This window comes from Gadus morhua, chromosome 14 (genome assembly GCF_902167405.1).
Source record: "Gadus morhua chromosome 14, gadMor3.0, whole genome shotgun sequence".
Lineage (NCBI taxonomy): Eukaryota > Metazoa > Chordata > Actinopteri > Gadiformes > Gadidae > Gadus > Gadus morhua.
The window spans coordinates 16787814-16807988 of NC_044061.1; the positions used below are offsets into that span (position 1 = coordinate 16787814).

The window sequence follows — 20175 nt, forward strand, 5'->3', positions numbered from 1 at the left end:
CAACAGTTGTAACTTCAACACCAACCGTTGAGACGGAGACAACAGTGACCACAGAAGTAACAACAGAAGGTACTACAGCCAAACCCACTGAAACTTCGACGTCCAAGGTTTCAACAGCTGCGACTGTATCAACAACAAAGCCACTTAAAGAAGAAACCACTGGCACAACAACTTCTGCTACAACAGCTGTAGTTGAAACAACAACCTCAGTGCCACAGCCCTCAACAACTAGCCCCGAAACAACAGTTGTAACTTCAACACCAACCGTTGAGACAGTGACGACAGTGACCACAGTGACTACAACAGAAGGTACTACAGCCAAACCCACTGAAACTTCGACATCCGAGGTTTCAACAGCTGCGACTGTATCAACAACAAAGCCACTTAAAGAAGAAACCACTGGCACAACAACAGCTGCTACAACATCTGTAGTTGAAACAACCACCTCAGTGCCACAGCCCTCAACAACTAGCCCTGAAACAACAGTTGTAACTTCAACCCCAACCGTTGAGACGGAGACAACAGTGACCACAGAAGTAACAACAGAAGGTACTACAGCCAAACCGACTGAAACTTCGACATCTGAGGTTTCAACAGCTGCGACTGTATCAACAACAAAGCCATTTAAAGAAGAAACCACTGGCACAACATCTTCTGCTACAACAGCTGTAGTTGAAACCACTACCTCAGTGCCACAGCCCTCAACAACTAGCCCTGAAACAACAGTTGTAACTTCAACACCAACCGTTGAGACAGTGACAACAGTGACTACAGTGACTACATCAGTAACAACAGAAGGTACTACAGAAAAACCCACTGAAACTACAACCTCCGAGGTCTCAACAGCTGCGACTGTATCAACAACAAAGCCACTTAAAGAAGAAACCACTGGCACAACAACTGCTTCTACAACAGCTGTAGTTGAAACAACCACCTCAGTGCCACAGCCCTCAACAACTAGCCCTGAAACAACAGTTGTAACTTCAACACCAACCGTTGAGACGGAGACAACAGTGACCACAGTGACTACAACAGAAGGTACTACAGCCAAACCCACTGAAACTTCGACATCCGAGGTTTCAACAGCTGCGACTGTATCAACAACAAAGCCACTTAAAGAAGAAACCACTGGCACAACAACTGCTGCTACAACAGCTGTAGTTGAAACCACTACCTCAGTGCCACAGCCCTCAACAACTAGCCCTGAAACAACAGTTGTAACTTCAACACCAACCGTTGAGACAGTGACAACAGTGACTACAGTGACTACAGCAGTAACAACAGAAGGTACTACAGAAAAACCCACTGAAACTTCAACCTCCGAGGTTTCAACAGCTGCGACTGTATCAACAACAAAGCCACTTAAAGAAGAAACCACTGGCACAACAACTGCTGCTACAACAGCTGTAGTTGAAACAACCACCTCAGTGCCACAGCCCTCAACATCTAGCCCTGAAACAACAGTTGTAACTTCAACACCAACCGTTGAGACGGAGACAACAGTGACCACAGAAGTAACAACAGAAGGTACTACAGCCAAACCCACTGAAACTTCGACATCCAAGGTTTCAACAGCTGCGACTGTATCAACAACAAAGCCACTTAAAGAAGAAACCACTGGCACAACAACTTCTGCTACAACAGCTGTAGTTGAAACAACAACCTCAGTGCCACAGCCCTCAACAACTAGCCCCGAAACAACAGTTGTAACTTCAACACCAACCGTTGAGACAGTGACGACAGTGACCACAGTGACTACAACAGAAGGTACTACAGCCAAACCCACTGAAACTTCGACATCCGAGGTTTCAACAGCTGCGACTGTATCAACAACAAAGCCACTTAAAGAAGAAACCACTGGCACAACAACAGCTGCTACAACATCTGTAGTTGAAACAACCACCTCAGTGCCACAGCCCTCAACAACTAGCCCTGAAACAACAGTTGTAACTTCAACACCAACCGTTGAGACAGTGACAACAGTGACTACAGTGACTACATCAGTAACAACAGAAGGTACTACAGAAAAACCCACTGAAACTACAACCTCCGAGGTCTCAACAGCTGCGACTGTATCAACAACAAAGCCACTTAAAGAAGAAACCACTGGCACAACAACTGCTGCTACAACAGCTGTAGTTGAAACAACCACCTCAGTGCCACAGCCCTCAACAACTAGCCCTGAAACAACAGTTGTAACTTCAACACCAACCGTTGAGACGGAGACAACAGTGACCACAGAAGTAACAACAGAAGGTACTACAGCCAAACCGACTGAAACTTCGACATCTGAGGTTTCAACAGCTGCGACTGTATCAACAACAAAGCCACTTAAAGAAGAAACCACTGGCACAACAACTGCTTCTACAACAGCTGTAGTTGAAACAACCACCTCAGTGCCACAGCCCTCAACAACTAGCCCTGAAACAACAGTTGTAACTTCAACACCAACCGTTGAGACGGAGACAACAGTGACCACAGTGACTACAACAGAAGGTACTACAGCCAAACCCACTGAAACTTCGACATCCGAGGTTTCAACAGCTGCGACTGTATCAACAACAAAGCCACTTAAAGAAGAAACCACTGGCACAACAACTGCTGCTACAACAGCTGTAGTTGAAACCACTACCTCAGTGCCACAGCCCTCAACAACTAGCCCTGAAACAACAGTTGTAACTTCAACACCAACCGTTGAGACAGTGACAACAGTGACTACAGTGACTACAGCAGTAACAACAGAAGGTACTACAGAAAAACCCACTGAAACTTCAACCTCCGAGGTTTCAACAGCTGCGACTGTATCAACAACAAAGCCACTTAAAGAAGAAACCACTGGCACAACAACTGCTGCTACAACAGCTGTAGTTGAAACAACCACCTCAGTGCCACAGCCCTCAACATATAGCCCTGAAACAACAGTTGTAACTTCAACACCAACCGTTGAGACGGAGACAACAGTGACCACAGAAGTAACAACAGAAGGTACTACAGCCAAACCCACTGAAACTTCGACATCCAAGGTTTCAACAGCTGCGACTGTATCAACAACAAAGCCACTTGAAGAAGAAACCACTGGCACAACAACTTCTGCTACAACAGCTGTAGTTGAAACAACAACCTCAGTGCCACAGCCCTCAACAACTAGCCCCGAAACAACAGTTGTAACTTCAACACCAACCGTTGAGACAGTGACGACAGTGACCACAGTGACTACAACAGAAGGTACTACAGCCAAACCCACTGAAACTTCGACATCCGAGGTTTCAACAGCTGCGACTGTATCAACAACAAAGCCACTTAAAGAAGAAACCACTGGCACAACAACAGCTGCTACAACATCTGTAGTTGAAACAACCACCTCAGTGCCACAGCCCTCAACAACTAGCCCTGAAACAACAGTTGTAACTTCAACACCAACCGTTGAGACAGTGACAACAGTGAATACAGTGACTACATCAGTAACAACAGAAGGTACTACAGAAAAACCCACTGAAACTACAACCTCCGAGGTCTCAACAGCTGCGACTGTATCAACAACAAAGCCACTTAAAGAAGAAACCACTGGCACAACAACTGCTGCTACAACAGCTGTAGTTGAAACAACCACCTCAGTGCCACAGCCCTCAACAACTAGCCCTGAAACAACAGTTGTAACTTCAACACCAACCGTTGAGACGGAGACAACAGTGACCACAGAAGTAACAACAGAAGGTACTACAGCCAAACCGACTGAAACTTCGACATCTGAGGTTTCAACAGCTGCGACTGTATCAACAACAAAGCCACTTAAAGAAGAAACCACTGGCACAACAACTTCTTCTACAACAGCTGTAGTTGAAACCACTACCTCAGTGCCACAGCCCTCAACAACTAGCCCTGAAACAACAGTTGTAACTTCAACACCAACCGTTGAGACAGTGACAACAGTGACTACAGTGACTACATCAGTAACAACAGAAGGTACTACAGAAAAACCCACTGAAACTACAACCTCCGAGGTCTCAACAGCTGCGACTGTATCAACAACAAAGCCACTTAAAGAAGAAACCACTGGCACAAGAACTGCTTCTACAACAGCTGTAGTTGAAACAACCACCTCAGTGCCACAGCCCTCAACAACTAGCCCTGAAACAACAGTTGTAACTTCAACACCAACCGTTGAGACGGAGACAACAGTGACCACAGTGACTACAACAGAAGGTACTACAGCCAAACCCACTGAAACTTCGACATCCGAGGTTTCAACAGCTGCGACTGTATCAACAACAAAGCCACTTAAAGATGAAACCACTGGCACAACAACTGCTGCTACAACAGCTGTAGTTGAAACCACTACCTCAGTGCCACAGCCCTCAACAACTAGCCCTGAAACAACAGTTGTAACTTCAACACCAACCGTTGAGACAGTGACAACAGTGACTACAGTGACTACAGCAGTAACAACAGAAGGTACGACAGAAAAACCCACTGAGACTTCCACATCCGAGGTTTCAACAGCGGCGACTGTATCAACAACAAAGCCACTTAAAGAAGAAACCACTGGCACAACAACTGCTGCTACAACAGCTGTAGTTGAAACAACCACCTCAGTGCCACAGCCCTCAACAACTAGCCCTGAAACAACAGTTGTAACTTCAACACCAACCGTTGAGACAGTGACAACATTGACTACAGTGACTACATCAGTAACAACAAAAGGTACTACAGAAAAACCCACTGAAACTTCAACCTCCGAGGTTTCAACAGCTGCGACTGTATCAACAACAAAGCCACTTAAAGAAGAAACCACTGTCACATCAACTTCTGCTACAACAGCTGTAGTTGAAACCACTACCTCAGTGCCACAGCCCTCAACAACTAGCCCTGAAACAACAGTTGTAACTTCAACACCAACCGTTGAGACGGAGACAACAGTGACCACAGAAGTAACAACAGAAGGTACTACAGCCAAACCGACTGAAACTTCCACATCCGAGGTTTCAACAGCTGCGACTGTATCAACAACAAAGCCACTTAAAGAAGAAACCACTGGCACAACAACTTCTGCTACAACAGCTGTAGTTGAAACAACAACCTCAGTGCCACAGCCCTCAACAACTAGCCCCGAAACAACAGTTGTAACTTCAACACCAACCGTTGAGACAGTGACAACAGTGACTACAGTGACTACATCAGTAACAACAGAAGGTACTACAGAAAAACCCACTGAAACTACAACCTCCGAGGTCTCAACAGCTGCGACTGTATCAACAACAAAGCCACTTAAAGAAGAAACCACTGGCACAACAACTGCTGCTACAACAGCTGTAGTTGAAACAACCACCTCAGTGCCACAGCCCTCAACAACTAGCCCTGAAACAACAGTTGTAACTTCAACACCAACCGTTGAGACGGAGACAACAGTGACCACAGTGACTACAACAGAAAGTACTACAGCCAAACCCACTGAAACTTCGACATCCGAGGTTTCAACAGCTGCGACTGTATCAACAACAAAGCCACTTAAAGAAGAAACCACTGGCACAACAACTGCTGCTACAACAGCTGTAGTTGAAACCACTACCTCAGTGCCACAGCCCTCAACAACTAGCCCTGAAACAACAGTTGTAACTTCAACACCAACCGTTGAGACAGTGACAACAGTGACCACAGTGACTACAACAGAAGGTACTACAGCCAAACCCACTGAAACTTCCACGTCCGAGGTTTCAACAGCTGCGACTGTATCAACAACAAAGCCACTTAAAGAAGAAACCACTGGCACAACAACAGCTGCTACAACATCTGTAGTTGAAACAACCACCTCAGTGCCACAGCCCTCAACAACTAGCCCTGAAACAACAGTTGTAACTTCAACACCAACCGTTGAGACGGAGACAACAGTGACTACAGTGACTACATCAGTAACAACAGAAGGTACTACAGAAAAACCCACTGAAACTTCAACCTCCGAGGTTTCAACAGCTGCGACTGTATCAACAACAAAGCCACTTAAAGAAGAAACCACTGGCACAACAACTGCTGCTACAACAGCTGTAGTTGAAACAACCACCTCAGTGCCACAGCCCTCAACATCTAGCCCTGAAACAACATTTGTAACTTCAACACCAACCGTTGAGACGGAGACAACAGTGACCACAGAAGTAACAACAGAAGGTACTACAGCCAAACCCACTGAAACTTCGACATCCGAGGTTTCAACAGCTGCGACTGTATCAACAACAAAGCCACTTAAAGAAGAAACCACTGGCACAACAACTTCTGCTACAACACCTGTAGTTGAAACAACCACCTCAGTGCCACAGCCCTCAACAACTAGCCCTGAAACAACAGTTGTAACTTCAACATCAACCGTTGAGACGGAGACAACAGTGACTACAGTGACTACATCAGTAACAACAGAAGGTACTACAGAAAAACCCACTGAAACTTCAACCTCCGAGGTTTCAACAGCTGCGACTGTATCAACAACAAAGCCACTTAAAGAAGAAACCACTGGCACAACAACTGCTTCTACAACAGCTGTAGTTGAAACAACCACCTCAGTGCCACAGCCCTCAACATCTAGCCCTGAAACAACAGTTGTAACTTCAACACCAACCGTTGAGACGGAGACAACAGTGACCACAGAAGTAACAACAGAAGGTACTACAGCCAAACCCACTGAAACTTCGACATCCGAGGTTTCAACAGCTGCGACTGTATCAACAACAAAGCCACTTAAAGAAGAAACCACTGGCACAACAACTGCTGCTACAACAGCTGTAGTTGAAACAACCACCTCAGTGCCACAGCCCTCAACAACTAGCCCTGAAACAACACATGTAACTTCAACACCAACCGTTGAGACAGTGACAACAGTGACCACAGTGACTACAACAGAAGGTACTACAGCCAAACCCACTGGAACTTCGACATCCGAGGTTTCAAAAGCTGCGACTGTATCAACAACAAAGCCACTTGAAGAAGAAACCACTGGCACAACAACTGCTGCTACAACAGCTGTAGTTGAAACAACCACCTCAGTGCCACAGCCCTCAACATCTAGCCCTGAAACAACAGTTGTAACTTCAACACCAACCGTTGAGACGGAGACAACAGTGACCACAGAAGTAACAACAGAAGGTACTACAGCCAAACCGACTGAAACTTCGACATCTGAGGTTTCAACAGCTGCGACTGTATCAACAACAAAGCCACTTAAAGAAGAAACCACTGGCACAACAACTTCTGCTACAACAGCTGTAGTTGAAACCACTACCTCAGTGCCACAGCCCTCAACAACTAGCCCTGAAACAACTGTTGTAACTTCAACACCAACCGTTGAGACAGTGACAACAGTGACTACAGTGACTACTTCAGTAACAACAGAAGGTACTACAGAAAAACCCACTGAAACGTCCACATCCAAGGTTTCAACAGCTGCGACTGTATCAACAACAAAGCCACTTAAAGAAGAAACCACTGGCACAACAACTTCTGCTACAACAGCTGTAGTTGAAACAACCACCTCAGTGCCACAGCCCTCCACAACTAGTCCTGAAACAACAGTTGTTACTTCAACATCAACCGTTGAGACGGAGACAACAGTGACTACATCAGTATCAACAGAAGGTACTACAGAAAAACCCACTGAAACTTCGACATCCGAGGTTTCAACAGCTGCGACTGTATCAACAACAAAGCCACTTAAAGAAGAAACCACTGGCACAACAACTGCTGCTACAACAGCTGTAGTTGAAACAACCACCTCAGTGCCACAGCCCTCAACAACTAGCCCTGAAACAACAGTTGTAACTTCAACACCAACCGTTGAGACGGAGACAACGGTGACTACAGTGACTACAGCAGTAACAACAGAAGGTACTACAGAAAAACCCACTGAAACTTCGACATCCGAGGTTTCAACAGCTGCGACTGTATCAACAACAAAGCCACTAAAAGAAGAAACCACTGGCACAACAGCTGTGGTTGAAACCACTACCTCAGTGCCACAGCCCTCAACAACTAGCCCTGAAACAACAGTTGTAACTTCAACACCAACCGTTGAGACAGTGACAACAGTGACCACAGTGACTACAACAGAAGGTACTACAGCCAAACCCACTGAAACTTCGACATCCGAGGTTTCAACAGCTGCGACTGTATCAACAACAAAGCCACTTAAAGAAGAAACCACTGGCACAACAACTGCTGCTACAACACCTGTAGTTGAAACCACTACCTCAGTGCCACAGCCCTCAACAACTAGCCCTGAAACAACAGTTGCAACTTCAACATCAACCGTTGAGACGGAGACAACAGTGACTACATCAGTAACAACAGAAGGTACTACAGAAAAACCCACTGAAATCACAAAATCAGAGGTAACAACTGCTGCGACTGTATCATCAACACAGCCACCTGCAGCTAGCCCTCAAACAACTAAAGAGGCAATAGAATCACTAACAAAGACTCTACCGCCTGCTGCAAGTTTTCCCCCAATAATTACTACAGCACTTCCTGAAACAAGCTTCACAACAAGCATAACAACGGTTGAAACAATTCAAACAGGGACTACCGCAACTTCGTATGTCCCTACTACAGAGCTTTTAGTACATAAAACTACTACCGGTATTCCTTCAACTACGTCATGCAAATGTATTGTCAATGGAACAGAGTATCTTCCAGGTAAGATATATTTCAATTTCCAATTATATTCCAAGCTGTTCAAATAATTTATTTACTTTTCAGATGTTGGATTGTATTCGTGCTCTTATGTTGTTAAGATTGATTGTTAATTGTCTTTGATTATTGTCTTTTTTATTCAAGTTCTAGACCAATTTATTTTTAATGACTTTCCTTCTCATAGGCCAAATGCTGTACAACCGGGATGACGGTTTGAAGTTTTGTTACATAGCCCATTGTGGACAGTCTTGTAACATTACCACATCTGTGCTGCCATGTTCGACAACTGAACTGCCAACCACCACTGCCGCCAGCTCTACCACACCAGGGGTCAGCTCTAAAGAAACCCTGCCTACTCCTACTTCAGTTTCCACCCCTGCTACAACACTTGGACACTGTGTATATCTGAGTGAGAAGAAAGAGGTAAAACATCCAAAGGTTCTCTAACAACTGTCTGATGACATGTCAGGATATGATATGCCAGGCAAGTCATAAATACTTTGCAAACACACCCAGTACTTGTTTGTCCTATCACGTTACATCTATTCATCCATAGAATGGGGAGACATGGACTGCTGACAACTGCACCACGGCCTCCTGCATCAATGGCCAGATCGTTCAGAACTCTGTTCCCTGTCCATCTGTTGAGATGCCCCACTGTTTAAATAACAACACGGCTATTCAGGTTACAGATGAAAGTGGATGCTGTAATCACTACGTATGTCCATGTAAGTTGTTAGGATAAGGCCTCCTCATGCATTTTTTGCAATTGAGCAACTGAACCCCATTGATACTGATTACGTCCCTTCTGGTATATTACACATAACAACCTGTGTTGCAATGTTTTTGGTTTTGAATTCAGGTCAGTGTACCAGCTGGAAGAAAACTTCCTATATAACATTTGATGGAGAAAGGTACAAATTTAACCAGAACTGCTCCTATTACGCAATGAAAGAGATCATTCCAAAATACAACCTGACTGTTATAGTAAACAATAGATATTGTTTGAAAGAGGACCCCACATTCTGCCCCCAAGCGCTCATTGTAAACTACAAGCAGTACACGATTGTCCTGACATCAGAAAATAATGGATTTAGCGATATGGTAAGCATTCATTCATCTTCAGGTTGTTGTGTTTTAGGCAACATTTCATTTTATTTCTTACAATACGATATGCTAATTTCAAGTAATGAAGATGGTTCCCTCCTTACCATGAATGAAAATGTATCATTGTTCATACATGAAGCAAAGGCATCATAATAATACACAATTTACTCTACGTAATTGTGCATTGCATCTAGATCAACTAGAAATGCTGGTGCTGGGTTTGACTGATCCGGCTTCTTTTCCGTTCTTACTAGGTGCTTTTGAATGACAAACGCATCTTCCCTGCGTATACCAACAACGACTTGCAAATCACTGGTACCAATATGATCATAACATTGCTAATACCAGCTCTCGATGCTAAGATCGTCTATGGTGTCACAAATGGAGAATCGTACTTCTTTATCGATTTATCCCCAACACTCTTTAGCGGGACCACAGAGGGACTATGTGGTGAGTTGCCTCAACCCTGAATCCTAAGCCTTGAAAGCAAAAATGCTGGTAACAACGGAACAATTTGGAACAGTTGACAGTATCATGAACAGATTTGCGCCTATCCACATCCAATTTGAGTTTTGATGGTAAAGATGAAAGCATTTAAGTTGGCCAGAATAGAAAACCCTTAAACGACCCCTTCTCTCCCCCCCCCCTCTAAGGTACGTGCGACAACTCAATAGCCAATGACTGCCGCGGGCCAAACGGACAGTTGGAGGAGTGCACCGATTCCGCTGGCAAATGGCTTGTTCCTGACACACCCTGTGAAACATCCACTGCCCCGCCCACTGTGTCCACTTCAACCAGAACACCAGGCACCAGCCCAACACCAGGCATCAGCCCAAAACCAGGCACCAGCCCAACACCAGGCACCAGCCCAACACCAGGCACCAGCCCAACACCAGGCACCAGCCCAACACCAGGCACCAGCCCAACACCAGGCACCAGCCCAACACCAGGCACCAGCCCAACACCAGGCACCAGCCCAACTCCATGCCAGACCACAGCCTGTGACATCCTGAACAGCAGGTGAGGTTACAGAAGCTTTGACCACTTGGGTGTGGAAACTGTAGGTTTTGAAAGAGAACATACCCCACCCTGCACCAATGTCCAACGGCATCGTGCTATGCCTTAAAGCCCAAAAAACCAGAACCAAACCTTAAATCTTCTGTTTTGTGGTATCCATTTTACTACCTACAATCAGACGTACACAGCTGAACAATACCTAAACTGTTCAGTGGCACCTTGATCACATTCCCCTCATGCTTGGCCCATATTTTTCTTTTCTATAATGAACACACACACAAAAAGTCCCTAAAAGGGAAATAACCAATGGTCATTGATATCCAATTTCCCACCTGTATTGATCACAGTTCTTTGGTTTGAAACCTATGTTTGAGAAGTGATTGATATGTCCTCACATGTTCTGTGTCTTCCTTTAGTGTGTTTTCCCCATGCCACTTGCATGTGTCCCCTAATCCATTCATGGAGACCTGTGAGTCAACCGTCTGCAATGGGGAAAATGTGTGCATGATCTTTGCGGTCTACGCAAGAAAGTGTGCCCAAGCCGGAGTCTGCATCGACTGGAGGAATGCCACAAATGGCCAATGCGGTGAGTCAGGGTACTAGGTGGTAAGACTATGTAAACGTATGCATTATGTCTAGCTAAGAATCTAGGAGCCTTTGACTGTTGGAGCATATTATCAAAATTGGAGTAATAAAGTTTCTTAACAATATAGATTATAATTGGATTAGTAGCATATTTATAACTCATACTCTATGTATATAACTATAACTCATATATATATAGATACATCCACAAATATATATATATATATATATATGTGTGTGTAAATGTGTGCATAAGTATTTACATATATGGGTGTATATATGTAAATATCTCTCTCTCTCTCTCTCTCTCTCTCTCTCTCTATATATATATATATATATATATAGCCTACATGATTGGATGGAGTTAAATCTGAGTTTAGGACGAAAGTTCAGTTTAAAAGATGCTTTTGTTTTTCTATTTATGTATTCTGAGCACATATTCCATTTCACAGACCAAGATTGTCCTAGCCACATGGTGTACAACGCATGTGGCCCACCTGTGGTGCCTACATGCAACTCCAAGTAGGTTATCAACTTTGTATATATGAAATATATCATATGGATATATATTTAAAAAAATGCACACCTATTACAATTTCCTCATTTAGTAGATGCGTTTAAGATACATAATTAAAGAGCACGAAAGGTGTGATGACATCTTGCTCAGAAACTACAGTTCTCCTCTTCTCTCTTTGGAGAACTGTTTCTGAGAAAGACCTGTAGTCTGGAGTCTACCTGTACTGCACCAACTCTAAGATGTCTGCGGTCTACCTGTAGTAGACCTTCTCTATAACTCTCTCTATCTGTCAACCTCAGACAGGTAGACTGCAGACCTTAGAGATAGACTACAGGTTCCCTACAGGTAGACAGCAGACATCATCGGGTCAGGTGCAGACACTTAAACCACTATAACTTAGTGGTTTAAGTATAAATATGTTAATTGCAGTTGATTTCAAATAAATACTATTTGTTTCATCCTCAATGTGCAGGTATAATGAAATGTACAATTCTGAGATACAAATACAGAACGGAACATCACTCCAGGAGGGCTGTTACTGTGCACCCGGCACAACACGATTCAACACAGCCTACGATGTCTGTGTGACGTCCTGCGGTAAATAGGAGCTAATCTAAAATACGTTTATTGGGTGTAACCTTAGTAGTTTAATCAGACCCACTGCCAGGGGCGGATCTAGCCATTTTGGGGCCCTAGGCAAAATATAGACATGGGGCCCTCATTTTTGAAACACGTACACAAAACAACTAACCATCCCAATACTCTTAGAATCGCAATAAACCCATAGTGCACTGCCACTCAACTCTCCACAGTAAAATCAGTTTCAGATTTCTCCAGCCTTTGCCAAAATTCCATGTTTATTACTCAAACGAGAGAGAGAGAGAGAGAGAGAGAGAGAGAGAGAGAGAGAGAGAGAGAGAGAGAGAGAGAGAGAGAGAGAGAGAGAGAGAGAGGTGTTTAGGTGTGCAAGTGGTTAAGTTCTCCATCTTCAAATGTCCATTTTCCCTGTTGCCTTCACCATTTCATGTGAGTAAAACAGTGTGTGTGTGTGTGTGTGTGTGTGTGTGTGTGTGTGTGTGTGTGTGTGTGTGTGTGTGTGTGTGTGTGTGTGTGTGTGTGTGTGTGTGTGTGTGTGTGTCTGTGTGTCTGTGTGTGAGTGAGAGAGAGAGTATGTGAGTGAGTGAGTGACTGAGTGAGTGGCAAAGCTGTGTGTGTGTGTGTGTGTGTGTGTGTGTGTGTGTGTGTGTGTGTGTGTGTGTGTGTGTGTGTGTGTGTGTGTGTGTGTGTGTGTGTGAGAGACAGAAAGCATTTGTAAACACAAAGACAGCTTTTTGTTTTCGTTTAGCACAACAACTATCATAATTCCGCCGCTTCATTTTCACCGAGTTGCATCCCTCTGCTTTGGTTTGAAGTAAGTTATTTCGCGCTGCGCGCGTTACTACGTAATCATATTCTGGACTAGTCCAATGCACAATGGAGGGGGGCATGTGTGCTGGAAAATTATTATTTAGGCCTTAGTTCGGCATTATGTTGATATTTTTGTTATTTTTTTCTACTAGAAATGTGTTTTTCTTTTTTACTTTACATAAGTAATGGCTGGGGGGGTCAGATTTGGGGGCCCCTAATAAAGACAGATTTGGTTGGGGCCCTAGGCACTTGCCTAGGTTTGCCTAATGGAAGATCCGCCACTGCCCACTGCGCAATGTGTGACGTCTTTTCTGTGTCATTATTGGACGTCAAATTTCGGTCAACTGAAGTCTAAATTTGACGTCACGTTTGGACTATAAATAGCCCTTACACGGAGGTCCCACGGACGTCAACCTCGTGCCCGCTTTCCCGCTTTCCAGTATCGTCAGAGCCCGAGCCCTTTATTATGTCCATGCCCGAGCCGCGTCACAGTGCTTAAATTTGCATACGCGATCTGATTGGATGACGGAACCGTCGCTGCCGAAAAAGTTGAAAAATTTTCAACTGCGAACGCTCCAACTGAACGTACAGATCCACAATGCATTGCGCGTCCGTCCCCATTCAAAGTCAATGGGCAACGGTCAACTGACGGAGGTAGTGGGCACGGGGCGTAACTACATGCCCACTGCACCGTCAGTCAACGGACGTGGGAAGGCGTGGCTGACTGATGGGGGAGTAGCCTTTGCAGAGGCATCCGTCAGCCAATCAAATCGCTTCGCCGGGTTCTTCCCGCTTCTTCCTGCTTGTTGCGAGGCAAGATGACCCGCTTTCCCGCTTTCCAGTATCGTCAGAGCCCGAGTCGCGTCACAGAACTTAAATTTGCATACGCGATCTGATTGGATGACGGATCCGTCGCTGCCGAAAAAGTTGAACATTTTTCAACTTTTTGACGTAGCCGAAGGCTTCAGCGGAACGGACGGATCCACAATGCATTGCGCGTCCGTCCCCATTCAAAGTCAATGGGGATCAGTCAACGGACGGAGGTAGTGGGCACGAGGCGTAGACGTTCGATAGAAGTCGAAAAATCGCCTGGTGATACAAAACAACCCCTTCAGTGGACCGAAATCTCCTGCACCTGTGAAATGTTGAACGTCAATATGACGTCCAAGTTGGGTCATGGTTTGACATCCATATGATGGAGTTTGAAATAGTAGTTTGTCAAATAGATGTCCAGAATTGGTCATGGACCGACGGACCAGATATAGATCTAAACGTCTATCCAACGTCCAATGTTTAGTAAGGAGACACAGGACACCGTTGGGACTGGATGATGACACCATCACAATCAAATATCTCATATCGATTTTTACACATATCAAGTTGTTTTTACCTAGACCCTTAGCCGACCAGCATATTCTAAAACATATTTTTTTGATAATATCTTTTCTAGACTGTGTTGGACCTAACGGCATGCCAAAGGAGGTAAGAACTGGTACTGGGGATGTGAAACATTTTTTTTATTGTAATATATAGATTGTAGGCAGTGAATTGTTTAATTGTTTGTTGCACTGCAAGATAGTACTATCTTTAATATACCATTTATCCAGTGGTGGATAGATATATCCATGAACTATCTTAACTCTCATAGCATGCCCAAAATTGATATGTTAAGCAGTCCCTATGTATTATTTGGCCTACACTATAGGGGCCAAATGTGTTTTGTCTTTAACATTTTAAACCCCTCTCTTCCTGAACCAGCTGGGTGAGAGTTGGACAAGCGATTGCAATAACTGCCGCTGCGACAATGAAACCATTAGCGTCCAGTGTACTCCTGTGTCCTGCGTGGCAGAGCCCAGCCCCGACTGTAGCGACCCCGGCTATAAATCTGTTAACAAAACAGTTGACTGCTGCTTCAAGGAGACATGTGGTGAGTTCAGCCGCCTGTCCCACTTGAAGTTTCACTGCAACTTCCAGGGCCGAAAACAGAATATTTGCAACTTGGTTATTTGTTTTTGCGGCAAGCTACAAATAGTAAAATAAGGAAAATATTAGCTCTAGGCACGCAGATTTATCGTATATGCAGATATCGTATATTTGTCTCACAAGGGCCAAAGCGTTGGGCTACCAGTTGAAAGAGAAAAGGCTAAAAGGGGTCAATGGCAAACAGCCATTGTAGTAAAAGATAAAGTGAACATTTTAGATATTGTGTCCCAAACGAAATGCTAATATCTACTCTAAGATGACACATATTTATAATCCCATGCTCTATCCTTTCACACTTGCAGAGTGCGATACCAGTCGGTGTCCTGCCGTATCACCTTGCCCCATAGGATTTGAAACCAACGTCACGAAGACCAATGGAGATTGCTGCATAGACTATTCCTGCGGTATGTCACAACCTACTGCTGTGTACAATTTATATAAACTCATGACAGTGTGTTGCATGAAATCTCTATGAGCAAAACAAACATGGTCTCTAGGTTAACAGATTTCTTACTTTCTCATTCATGCATAGCAGTCGGTCAACTTCATATTTAATGATCCAATATAGGCTTTTGTGGAATGTATGTCTTTATAAACATAGCCATGGGAATTATTAATTATTTTTTAGGCTTTTAATTGATTACTTAAACATGTTAAGTAAAATCTGCTCGGATATCGGTATTATAGTATAGAATATGTCTAATATTGGCACCTGTTTTTTCCCCACACAGTTCCGAAAGAAGTGTGTGTCAACAGCAGTGTGGAGTACTCAGTAAGAAGCCAATTTCCCTTCATCCTTTTGTAAAAAAAAAAGTCAAAAATGTAATAGGCCTACACAGAAAATGTGTGTGGTAGTGCAAACTCTTCAGGTGTGCAACTTTTCAAATTTCATAAAGATAGATAGATAGATACTTTTAATAATCCTTTACACGACATTACAGTGCACTGCAGCTTTAGGCCCCGTCCACACGAAGCCGAAACAGGCGAAACCGTTACGGTTTCGCAGTATCTCCGTAAAGACGAAGCCAAGCGAAACCGGGTAGATCTGTGGAAACGCTGTAGTACACATTCCAGGCCCATAAGGGGCGCTGCTTCTGCTACAGAAATCCTTGTTGTTGTGAGTTCTGAGACTCCGCGGGCTTAACAGTCATTGGCTAGAGGTTCGAGGGGTGGGGCGATGACGTCATGGTTTACGGTTTCAGTCGGTTTCAGGCGTCCACATGAATCCAAAACGAAACCGGGTAGATTTGAAACCACCTCCGAGGGTGGTTTCAGAAGTTTGCGAAAACCGAAACCGAAGTTTGCGGTTTCGGTCAGCGGATTCGCCGGCTTTGTTTGGATGGAAGGCCGAACCGTACAAGACCTTTGCGGTTTCGCCATGAAATCGGCTTTGTGTGGACGGGGCCTTAATACAGACATAAGACCGCACATTTCCTCAGATAGCTTCCATAATAATAAAAAGGATATCCTTGAATGGCACATACGTGACACTCTCACGTAATTTAATCTATTCATTCGTGATCTTGGACAAGTCATTTAAAATTTTCCGTGCCAAAAAAGAACAAATTTCATTGCAACGTCCGCTCGTGACACTGAGGCATCGACGCAGACTTTCATTCACATACCATACAAATAAACAAGACAATAGATGACTAGATAAAATAAACAATAAGACGTAGGCCTACGATTCAAGTTCTCTTTTTTGCCGTCGCCGTTTGCCTACAGAGCAGCGCACCTGCATTAAATATATCCGTGAATTGTCACAATTTCTCAGAATCAAAGGTGAAAGTAGAATCGGGTGGCCAAAAGCTGTCATATTGTTAGTTATCACAGACAATTTTTCTGAGTTTGAAATTTGTGCTTTTTGGCTAGAAAAAATTGAAATGACGTGTCCCTGATCACAAATGATTAGATCAATTAAATGACGTGACAATGTCACGTATTTCCGTGAGACTGGGTTGTGCCTCTGGGGTTCTTAGGACCGGTCTTGAGATTGGCTGATTATGGCAGCTCATTTGCAACATTTTCGCATAAATTTGCCATTTTTAACATCAAACCAAAATAATACCATGGGGTTGGGGAATGTTAAGGAGTAGGCCTATTTGTTCCAAATTTTGTGTAATCCGGTTTTACGGGTTTTTATGATTTTTTGAAGGTTTCCCAAAAATGTCAAGGTACAACAAAATCTATTCCGAAGAATCTGATGGGTTCTCGAGGCAAAAATTTCAGCATGACCTCCGTAGGCTGCTCCCGTCTAAATATGGTTAAAATTAATTTGACATCTCTCAGGTGTTCAGGTTCAGAATTATTGATTTGAGCTCTTTTTGCCCCATTCACAAAAAAATCGTAGGTACAGCTCACTGTACTGACATAGGCTATGTGCAATTCTTTGCAATGGGCATGGTTTTTATACAAGTAACAGTGTAGGAGATAATTACCGAAAATGAGGTAGAATAATAATAGAAGACTAGGCTATATGATAACAAAAGTGTGGCTTGCTTTGCAACCACAAAAAAAATCATGAATAGCATATTTTCTGATCAGATACCTAACTTAAAAGTTATTTGATCATGTTTATGCAACTGCATCATGTATTTGTTTTCCCATCAGCCTGGGTCAAAGGTTCCGTCCTCAGATCCCTGTGACGAGTGTTCCTGTAGCAACAATATGGATGCACAGACAGGACTTTTCTCCGTTGTGTGTACACCTGTCAGATGTAACAAAACCTGTGAAGCGGTAAGCCTTCTCCCACGCAAACTGTTAAAGGCACAATTTGTTCAGCACCCAAAATAACATGTGGCAACCATGGTAATTTAATCACTCCCATCCATCTCTTTTCGTGTGTGTGTGTGTGTGTGTGTGTTTGTGTGTGTGTGTGTGTGTGTGTGTGTGTGTGTGTGTGTGTGTGTGTGTGTGTGTGTGTGTTTAGGGTTACGAGTACCAGGCTGTTAAAAACATGTGCTGTGGCAAATGTGTCCAGAAGAGCTGTATCATGACCTATAACAACACCAAGTATATCACACAGGTTAGTTCTGAGGTACTGAATTACATTTATGAATCGTGTTCTTGTATGCTGATGTGAGTTAAACTTAAGGGAGGTTATCACCTTGCATAATTAATAATAATTCCATTATTTCTTTTACTCACGAAAACCTTTCTTCCCTGTGTTTTACCACTGCCGCTATTCTGATTGGCAGAATGAGACGTGGTCGCCCCCTGGTGACAGCTGTATTGAATACACCTGTGATTTATCCACAACACCTCCTACCGCCATCGAGTCCAAAACCAGCTGTGCCCAATACAACCCAGAGGATTGTGTGCCTGTATGTGTTTTACATTTTCTTTAGTCACTTTCTCAATCTTACAATGCTACGTCACAGGTCATCATGCTTGCACTGATTTGTAATGCAAACTCTCATTCTCCTGTCATCAAGGGCACCGAGACAACAGACTCTAAAGGATGCTGCAAGACATGTGAGTAAAACTTGTCAATGTTCTTAAGAGCTGTAACCAATTTCAACATACTGTAAGGCAGTTTGCCAACTGCTGATTGGTGCCGTGTAATGTTAATGACACCCCAAACCCAATGTATAACGCTGTTCCTCAACTTTCAGTCAATACTCCACCACAAATTAATGAATGCTGTGACCAGTCTTGTGATATTAGATTTATTTGAAGCAGCGGAAGCCTTGGATGGCAACTCATGACTTTCCCTGGTCCTATGTTACAGGCCAACTGCGCAGTGTGTGTGAGATGAAGACCGAGGTGACCGTTATTGAGATTGACGGATGTAAAAACCTGGAACCTGTCCAAATGTCCTTCTGCTCAGGAACCTGTGGAAGTTCATCCAAGTAAGCCTCACATCAAATCAGCTGCATTGTTTGAAATATTGGCACAAAAGTTTGCCTCTATATAGTTAAGGAGTTGCAGCAGAAAGCAGGCTAGTTGACTTAGCTAGCTTTGGCAAATAGAAGGCCAGAAGATGGGCCTTCTCTAGATTTCCTGGGGATACACTGAAGAAGTAATCTCAATCAATGATAATTGATTAAACACAAATAATGTAACAACAAAAATTAAGGATGACCGTGATTTTATACTTTGGAATACATCTCAATCAGAATTCAAGGCACACTTTTGTGCCTTGTTTTCCCCTCTTTTCCATTCATTACTATTGTGAGGCGCCATACTATCAATGCTTGTAGCCCTGTAGAATTGAATCCCTTAGTAAACAAGAGTTGTCCCTTAGTAGAAAACTGAATGCCTCAAAAACGGTTCAAAGGGATACATTTAGTGGTTTCTGATATATGCAGTTGCATTTTCGATAGATAAATATATATATATATATATATATCTTTTTGTGGAATGTATTTGAAAAAGCGGTGTTTGGGTCGTTTTTCCAGACTCCTGAATCTTCCTGAATCCTCATTCAACTTGCCAACGCAAAAGTTTGTTTTGTGCTGAACACTGTATAAATCCAGATTAGTTTCAGTCAAGTAGGCGAATAAGACATTAGTAGAATGCAATTGATGATGCCCACCAGGCATTAATGGTTGTGATGAACTTTTGAAAACAGTCAGAAGTATGTTAAAGAGGAACACGGTCTACTGTCCAGCAAGTTGATGACAGAGCTTTTGTATTGTTAGTCATGTGTTAGGGATGTGCTCTGATACAAGAAGGTTCACATGTAATCGAGATCCATATATCATAAGATTATCCGGGGGCGCTTTAGCATAACTGCAACTTTGAAGCATTAATAAACTATTATTTACGTGTTTAATAATCATGCTTTATAAACACTTAATCATTAAAATGCTTATAGGAATATAGTCCTAACTTTAAACACGAAATAATTCACTATAATTTTAAACCTACCTGACCAAATCAAGAAT

At 43.4% G+C, this 20175-nt stretch overlaps 1 protein-coding gene across 2 annotated transcripts in view; it reads left to right on the forward strand.

Annotated features, from left to right (window-relative positions):
• LOC115558292 (mucin-2) overlaps positions 1-20175 on the forward strand; it is a 33183-nt gene that overhangs the window by 11576 nt on the left and 1432 nt on the right. The window contains exons 13-31 of one of the 2 annotated variants that reach the window (XM_030376269.1): positions 7974-8673; positions 8855-9093; positions 9227-9398; positions 9533-9774; positions 10032-10227; positions 10431-10583; positions 10728-10797; positions 11211-11380; positions 11832-11901; positions 12369-12493; positions 14754-14785; positions 15062-15230; positions 15589-15690; positions 16018-16058; positions 17897-18022; positions 18216-18311; positions 18484-18609; positions 18721-18760; positions 19017-19137. In XM_030376269.1, coding sequence (XP_030232129.1) covers positions 7974-8673; positions 8855-9093; positions 9227-9398; positions 9533-9774; positions 10032-10227; positions 10431-10583; positions 10728-10797; positions 11211-11380; positions 11832-11901; positions 12369-12493; positions 14754-14785; positions 15062-15230; positions 15589-15690; positions 16018-16058; positions 17897-18022; positions 18216-18311; positions 18484-18609; positions 18721-18760; positions 19017-19137 — 2990 coding nt within the window. Of the gene's footprint in view, positions 1-7973; positions 8674-8854; positions 9094-9226; positions 9399-9532; positions 9775-10031; positions 10228-10430; positions 10798-11210; positions 11381-11831; positions 11902-12368; positions 12494-14753; positions 14786-15061; positions 15231-15588; positions 15691-16017; positions 16059-17896; positions 18023-18215; positions 18312-18483; positions 18610-18720; positions 18761-19016; positions 19138-20175 lie in introns of both variants that reach the window. The other variant, XM_030376268.1, reaches the window with a different exon arrangement.